The 8,293-nt window shown below is 51.5% G+C and overlaps 1 protein-coding gene across 1 annotated transcript in view; it reads right to left on the bottom strand.

Annotated features, from left to right (window-relative positions):
• Positions 1 to 3,737: 3,737 nt before the first annotated feature.
• Positions 3,738 to 8,293, bottom strand: part of NALCN (sodium leak channel, non selective) — a 222,990-nt gene continuing 218,434 nt past the window's right edge. Inside the window, exons 41-43 of the mRNA XM_004680052.2 lie at positions 7,799 to 7,948; positions 5,749 to 5,866; positions 3,738 to 5,344 (exon numbers count right to left, since the gene is read on the bottom strand). Of these exons, the coding sequence (XP_004680109.1) occupies positions 5,151 to 5,344; positions 5,749 to 5,866; positions 7,799 to 7,948 (462 nt within the window). The 3' untranslated portion in view covers positions 3,738 to 5,150. The remainder of the gene's footprint in view (positions 5,345 to 5,748; positions 5,867 to 7,798; positions 7,949 to 8,293) is intronic.

Below are 8,293 nucleotides of genomic sequence, written 5' to 3'. Positions count from 1 at the left end.
CCTCCCCCCGACATACAGATTCAAGCCATCTACGGCGGCTAAGGTCCTCTCCCTCGCCAGACCACTGGCTAACTCCCTAGCTCCCTGCAAGTGTGACACAACAATCTCTATTACAAAGAATGGAGAACAGGAACAGAGGCTAGACCCCCACCTCCAGCTACCCCACGTCACCCTTAGCTTAATCTCTCCAACCTACTGTTATCCATAAACATTAACTACTTTTCTGTCTCCAAAGCCAAAATCAAATAAAGAGTGCCTAATAGAATGCAGATATTTTGAACCAAAAGCTACCATTTTTTTTTTTGGTATCATTTACGAGTACACCTCTTTTTCTTGAAATCTTGGCCAAAGAAGACTTTTGAAAATGTTACTCTGTTATCCCATCAGTCCTTGGCCAAGATGCATTTTTTTTTAGATGGTTCTGCCAGGACTCAGAATGCAAAAGGCCCGTCATTTAATGAGTTTGATGAGAACCTGTGGGCTCCTAATCCATCACCACCTACTATAGGCTTGATTTCATTTAAATGCTAAACAGCTCAGTGGCTAGTCAGACATGGGAGATCCTGCCAGGAATGATGCATCGGAACAAATGTTTCCACTTACTGTGTTTTGGGGTCACCATCTACTTCCCAGTGTAGGAAATGGAGTGACAAATAGCTTGGGAGTGGAACAGCACGATGCATGCAACTCCTTGTGTAGCTGGTTGATACTGTCCACCAAGTCTTCAACACTGAGTGATCTTGAACCACTGTCCTTGAAGTGAGTGAGAAGCAGCTTCAAGTCTGCCTCCAAGAAGCCGTCTAGAGCATCCTCGATAAACCGATGCAGACACTCAAACGGGGCTGGACTCGAAGGGGTAAAGAAATAGGCACTTAGTTGAAGTTCGATGATGAGTCAGGGGGTATGTCTGATAGGAAGTGTGAGAGGCTTGCTTCCCATAACTGGAGCTTTGAGTTTGTGGGTGTGCCCCTGCCTCTGGGTACCCCCTTTCCTCTGATTAATTTCCAGCTGAGGTCAGCTCAAGGCTGGCTGTTTCTCTTTGTTCCAGCGAGGTTAATGTCAGTAAATACAAACCTCAAAGAGAAAGTTGTACGTGTTCCTCTGTACTTTCGAGTCTGAGATCAATGTAACCATTTTGCCTCAGTTTCACTCCTGCATTTTTGGTGTATAGTTGGAACAGCTCTTGAAAGGCAATATCATACATTATATATATTATTTATGGATATACACACACACATAAGTGTGATCTCTGTGGAAACAGAACTGTATTCAAGGGGAGTGTGGCTCATATCAACTCAGCGTTGAGAATCTTGGCTTGAGGTCACTTGCAAGCGTGAATGTAACTAGAGCTGTCCAAAAGGAAGTCTGGGAATTGGCCAGTTAGAGGTTCTGGTTGCGAGACTAGACTTATAATAATGTGGTTGGGTTAAGTTGCATGGCACACTAAAGCAAATTAGTAGATTTTGTGCACCTCTCAGGTGAAGGGCTAACATCTCTTGCCTTTTTCAAATGCAAGAAGCTGGATTTTGTCTCGGAGGGGAGATGAAACTCATGCAGGATGGCACCAAGTGGGGCCAGTAGATGCAGCACGTAGAAAATCTGTCCAACTCCAGAGCTTGGGGTCTTTCTTCTTATTCAAACTGGATTCCATGGAACACTAGGGTGGTTCAGGCCATCTTTGGGGGCTGGAGTAGGCTTGGGGGTGTGTTCATTTCCTACTGTCTAGAAGAATACCACAAAGCAGGTATTCTGTTTAAAACAACAGACATTTAATATCTCACAGTTCCAGTTAGGCTGTTCCCCAGTTTCGGGGTCTTCAGCTCCAAACTGTGAGTATGGCTATGGAAGAGCTTACGCCACATCTGGGTAATAAAGCAGACCTAGGCAAGAGCGTGGGTGGGCAGAGTCCACGGGGGAACAACGGTACCAAATGGTGGGGACTCCTGACTTCAGTGGGGTGCAGGAGATGCTTCACTCATTCGTTTCTGGGGCTTACTGTGCAGGAGTTTCTGAGTCCCCACCCTTCTACTGGGCTCCCCATGTATAGTTTATCAGCCCCAGGAGCAGGTCAGGGTGGAAGCTGCCTTACCCCCTTGGGCATTTCTTGGCAACGCTGACAAGAGTTTCTTGGGGTTTTGGATATGGGTGGCCATTTAACTTTCTCTAGGCATTACCTTCCTTCTCGAACTACCTAAAAAGGGAGCTGGAAATCAAAAATGAGGCTCTGGCAGAACCCAGCTCCTCCAAGGCCCCGTGGGGGCAGGTCGGCCCGTGGCAGGTGGAAACACAGGTGCTCCTTGGCTGTGGCAGGGTCCAGAGCGATCTTGGTGGGGTCGTCACACAGGCTCCCCCTCCTGTGTGTCTCGTTTTCTCGCTGGTCCAACTGGATGAATCATCCACCTCACTCCAGTATGACCTCACGTATCTTAACTAATTAGCACTGCAAACACCCCATTCCAAAATAAGGTCACATTCACCAGTTCTGGGGGTAAAATTTCCACCTGTCTTTTTTTTGGTGGGGGGAACAATTCAATCCATAATAAGGAACGGATGAAATGAGGCCTGCAAGTGGGGCTCTCAACCTCACCTCAGTCTTGACGAGGCCTGCCTGCATTTGCCTGGCTAATGTTTTGAGGCCCCGTAAAAAGCTGCATTTGAGAAAGTGCCACTGCTGAATACACAGGAAACAACTGAGCTTTAGGATATGCCCTTCCCTGCAAGGACCAGCCACACCTCACTCAGCTGGCTTGAAACTGCTTTGGCCTGAGGCTTTATAGCTGCGGTGTTTCCTTCGAGTCCTTACCTTACTCAGTGTGGAGACCACCGCCAATCTCTGCTGACCGGCGTTGCTCTGGAGACGTCTCACCACTGAGAAGAGTGAGTAGCTTCAGAGTGACCACACTCCCCCATCCTCTTTGAATCCCCTTGAATTGCCCTATGCCAACCGTGTGTGGTCTGCTCCCCCTGGGAGCTCTACGTCAAGCCTTCTCTCCCTTCTGCTTTCTGGTGCCTTGGAACCACAGATGAGCTGTAATTAAAGGTGGTGGGGAGCATGAGCATGGGGTTAGAATCTCCCCCCCACCCCCGAGGTCCAGGGAACTGTGTGGCTCGAGTGTTCCCATCTGCATAACCAGATTGCCCTTAAGTTTATGTACAATGAAAAAGGGGGTGGCACTTACCTGTCCTCTCCACCACGGCAGGGACACGGCAGAGAGGCGTCCTCTGTCGTGGCCTGTCTGTTTCACTCCCTTGCCACGAGGGGACTGTGGCTTCAAATGCATTGCTCTGCTGTGCTTGCTCACTGCGGAATGAGCCGCAACGATGCTCTGCTGAGCATCAACCACAGCTTTAGGGAGGCACAGCAGTTTTGTGAGAATGAAGCTGTATTACCCAAGAGCAATGAGCCAAGAAAAAAATCTGTTTTCATGCAGCACTAGCACAGGGCAGCGGCTTGGCCACCTATGAGCTTTTCCTACTGTCCTGCTGGTTTGGAAGTGCAGGGTGTCCACTCAGCGCATGCACAGCAGCGTGAAAGGAACATTCCGGCTTTGGGGATGAGCTGAAATGAATATCAGGGACAGAGATTTTTTTTCCCCCAACAAATTACAGACAGAATATTCAAATTCAGGGCTTACCAAGTATTGGGGATACCCTATTCTGCCATCACAGCCCCCCAACACACACAAAGATTTAGCAATGATCCGCAATTCAGAGTAAAATCTTTTACAAATCCAGTATTTATTTCATTTTCTTATGTACAAAAAGTAAACTTCAAATGAACATAAAACCAAAGAAAATCCCTTCAGCGGCGCTGCCTTGAGTGGACCATTATCATAGTTTCACAATTAGTTCTATCAACAATAGACTGCCCACAGAGCCATCTCTGTTAAGGAGAAGGAATGCTATCTTAAGAAAGTTAAACAGAGAAAAAGAGATCATCAAGAAACCTGCTGTCAAGGGATTCTGAGATAATCTCTCTGTTAAAAGAAAGAACCCCAGCAGCGGACCTCCAGTGAAGAATAACGCCATTCAGGACTCAATCCCACTTCTTGCTGGAGCCAAGATCAGCGCCACAGGTACTCGGTAGTGACGCTGCACTGTGATCTCCCTGCCGATGCGCACCACTGGCGTGGGAAACCAAACACTGTGGTGGGGTACCCACGCTGGGGTTTCAGAGTGAACTTTCGCCTAGGAGATTCTGCTAGTGGGAAGTCTTCCAGGACTGGCGTAACCATGGCGGATGGAGATCGCACGAGGCGTCTTTGTTGATTTCTGGCAAAATGGATCTAGCCTTGGTTCGCAGGAAGCCGTGATAGGGTCACACGTTCAGAGATGTGTTTCGATAAATTGAATCATGAAGCTTTCCTCTTTTTGCAATTCTCAGTAGTTAAAAACTTTTTTAAGAATCTCAATATCATTCAGTAACTATGCCTGCCCCCGCCCACACATGATCTATGTAAAAGTTTGTTGTAAAATCAGTTATTTCTCTGGGGCAATTTCTTTGCCCAGTACCTGCACACCGTGGTCTTATAAGGAAACATCTCATCAGGGTGAAAGCAGAAACGGATGGACTTGTGCCTATTTTTAAAAAATAACATGAAAAAAGAATATAGTTTTTAAAATTCAGAATGTGTAGTTTGTAAAACTACTATCATTTTAGCATGAGCTCAGGGCTGACCTTTTCAGATCAATCACAAATAATAGATTCTCCCAAGAGAAGTGTTTCTCGTGGATGTGGGGAAAATGTGAACTCAAACTACAGCTCCTCGGTGGTACAAATCAGCCACTCTGGAATTAGGGTCCTTTTCTGGAGGCTGGGAGGGGGGTGGGAGAATAATACATGAGCATATGTGACTATACACCTTAGTTTATAGACAGGATAGATAAAACTTGTGACTCACCTACATCTGACACTGGTATCACTTCTAATATCACCAATACTGACATTATGCAAATTTTCTTCAATACATGGAAATAACCCATCAACATACAGCTTTGACAGACTATGCTTTATGCTTTCCTACGGCAGAACAGAAACGAAGTTTTAAAAACTCCCAAGAGATTGGAGTTAAATTTGAGTCCTTTACAGATTGTGGACAGTGGAGGAAAACAGCAGTTTGCACCACAGACCGTCGCCACAGCGACCCCCCCTAAATGTCCAGGAGGTCGTCCCCACTCTCGTCGCTCTCCACGGTCAGCTGCCGGGTCCACCATTTCTTGACCTCGGAACCGCAGGAAGCCACGTCTGTCATGGGGTTCATCTTGCACACGACAGACTTCATCGTGGTCCGCCCCCCAAACCGTAAGTTGACCGAAGAGACCGAGTGGCTTATTGGCTTTGGTGCTGTGGGATGAACGAGAGTCCGTGAGCCCGTGGGGGTGCTCACAGCCAGTCGGTCCCGAGAAGGGTGGCGGGAACACCCTCTTGCATGCTCGTGATGCCTGTGTGGCATCACCTCACTTGTCCACGGGTGCTGCCCCTCCGACCTGCTGACCAGGAGGCCAGCCCAGCTCCTTGTGGAGAAGCTGTTTTGCAAGGACCGTTTCTGATAAGGGGAGCGTCCTTCCCTCGCTTCCCTGCCGGAAGCAATTGAAGACACACACCTGTGTCTTGAGAGCCGCGGCCCAGATCTGTGTGTGTGGCGGAGACACTGTCGGTGCGGGAGAGGGGCCGAGCGGACCTAGCCGAGGGCCTGTGTGTGCGGGAGGAGACACTGTCCGTGCGGGAGAGGGGCCGAGCGGACCTACCGGAGGGCAGGCGCCACTGCCCGAACTTCCTCTGGGGTTTCCCGGCGTCCCCCGTGTCCTGCCGGCGGCCCCCTCTGTCCGACAGGGTGGGGCTCAGGAGCTGCTGCTGGCTGCTGGTCTGTGGGCACAATCATGGTCATGGCCTCCTCTCTGCCCTGGCCTGGGCCCGCATTACATTAAAAAAAGGAAGAACACCTGGGAGGCAGACTGGCCCCGAGTGTTTACCATGGAGAAGGGAGAGTCAGAGTGGGCCAGGGCCCTCCCTGGTGGCACAATGGGTAAAAGCGCAGCACTGCCAGCTTCGGTGCGAGTTGGATATGCCCGGAGCTGACCCACACAGCGCGGCAGACCCCTCCTGCCTCGCCCGCTGCTCCCCTCAGCGGTGCACTTTGTCCATCTGCCTGTTCTGCTCCCCACTCTGTATCTGGTGAATCCTCTCACCCCCTGCACCTCTGGCCTGTACCCCAGTTCTGTATGCACAAATAATAAAATAATTCTTTTAAAAAAGAAATGGGCCAAGAGTCATGACGAGTGAGCGCCCAGCACGCAACATGCAGTGGAGAAAGGAGGCGAGTCTCCCCAGCAGCACAGCTCTGGGGGCACCATGCCCATCGCCTCCCCCAGCCTCCATGCCCGGGACACCCCGTTTACTAGGGCAAGGGAGGCACATCCAGGAAGGAGAGGCAGCAGGATGGCCTAGCTGGGGGGGACACTCGCCACCTGGGGGGTCAGGCTGCAAGTTCTCAGCAGCTGCAATCTGCCATGCGTCCGGGAGGGGAAGCTTCTAGCAGTGTAACACGGAAGCCAGAGAGAGGCGGTGCTTCTCCACGCGCTTTACCCTGGTCGGTCACCTTCCCCCTTGGGCTTCCTCACATCGCTCTCCCCTCTGGGCTTTCCCCCCAAACCCGAAGAGCCCCGGTGTGTCACCTTCCCTGTCTTCTCAGCCTGCAGGTGTCTGCTCTTAACCTGGCCCCGCACAGGAGGGCTTGCTAGCCATCTCGGGTGGGCAGGAGGGGGCCATCGTGAAGCTCCCGGTGGACAGGCCACACCGGCCCCTGCCAGGGTCAGCACATCATCTCTGCAGGCTGGGGCCAGAGCCCCCTGCAGCCCCTGCTGGGCCTGCACCCTGGCTGAGGCATTTACTGCTGACTCCTGACTGTTGCCACTCTCTCGGGTGCTGGTCTAGCCCCAGCCCAGACAGAACTATGCCCCAGGAAGGGTCAGCCCCCCTTAACCCCCAGCTGAGGGTCTCCAGGATGCTATTGTCTATTTTTTATGGACCTATAGATGGAGTCTGAAAATAGGCTGTGCCCTAGCAAATAAAGGTTCCCACTCATCACCCACATTCCAGGAGCTCTTGCGGTGCCCAGCTAAGGAAGGAGAAGCCATCGCTGAAGATCACCAGTGAAGGCGCTTGGGGCCCAACTACCAGCATTTTCAGTCAATTTGCTGCAAATGCCTGTGACCGGGTGAGAAGGAAACAGCAACCAGAGCTTTGGGCCGCCGAGTTCCAGAAGTCGGGAGAAATCACCCCACTCAGAGTAAGCCCAGACACCAGCAGAATCCTTTCACCCAGGAGAGCTGCTTTTCTTTCAGCCCATCCATACATGTGGAGACTGGGATGGCAGAGACCCAACCATAATCTGGATCACTGTATTTTAACGGATTTTTTAAATTTAAGAAATAGCGTTATCAGGGCCCTCCCTGGTGGCGCAGCGGGTTAAAGCGCAGCAATACGAAGCTAAAGCCGCTTCCGCATGAGTTCAATCCCTGCCCCGGGGGTGACCCACATGGTCAGACCCCTCCTGACCCGCCCGCTGCTCCCCTCAGCAGTGGACTTCATCAGTCGGCCTGTTCTGCCCCCCACTCTGTCTCTGGGGAGTCCTCCATCGCCCCTGCACCTCTGGCCTGTACCCCAGTTCTGCATGTGAAATAAATACATCTTATAAAAATATAAATAGCGCTGTCCTGAAACGGCTCCGCGGACACCGCCCACTTCACGTTCACCTCCCAAAGCCCGGAAGCAGCTGTGCCCGGGGCCCACGCGTACCTCGGGCTGCATGTTGCCGTCCTGGGGGTTGGCGCCCGCGTCCTCGCTGGGCTGGGTGGTCTCGATGCTGGGCGGGTTCAGGAAGCGGCTGAGCTCCTGCTGCTGGCTCTCCCGAAGGCTGTGGATGATGCTGCAGGACTGCTGCTGTTTCTATGGAAACACGGAGCTGGTTTCAGCAGGCCCACAGCAGCCCGCTGCCGCCCCCCACCCCCAAAGTTCTACGGCTCCAATCGAAGTTTCTTCTCTCCCTAGACCCTGCCTGTGTGCCCTTTTGCGTTTCCCCGATAAGCATCAGCTGACATCAGGACCCTTCAGCGACCGAGCGGGCCCCAGCCTGTCTTACTGAGTCACTCCTCCGACAGTCACGTTCACGCAGGTTTGCTTGTGTTTGCTTGTATTTAATTCGCTAATGTGGGTGTTCTGGTTTTTCCTCCATGTTCTCCCGTGTGCTCATGAAGCCATGTGGTTTCACCTTCTTTCCTCTTGCTCCCACTG

The sequence above is a fragment of the Condylura cristata genome, unplaced genomic scaffold, assembly GCF_000260355.1.
Source record: "Condylura cristata isolate star-nosed mole 26May11 unplaced genomic scaffold, ConCri1.0 scaffold00010, whole genome shotgun sequence".
In the NCBI taxonomy this organism is placed as follows: Eukaryota; Metazoa; Chordata; class Mammalia; order Eulipotyphla; family Talpidae; genus Condylura; species Condylura cristata.
The sequence above is the reverse complement of the archived record's forward strand: the minus strand, read 5'-3'. Positions and strand labels throughout refer to the sequence as shown.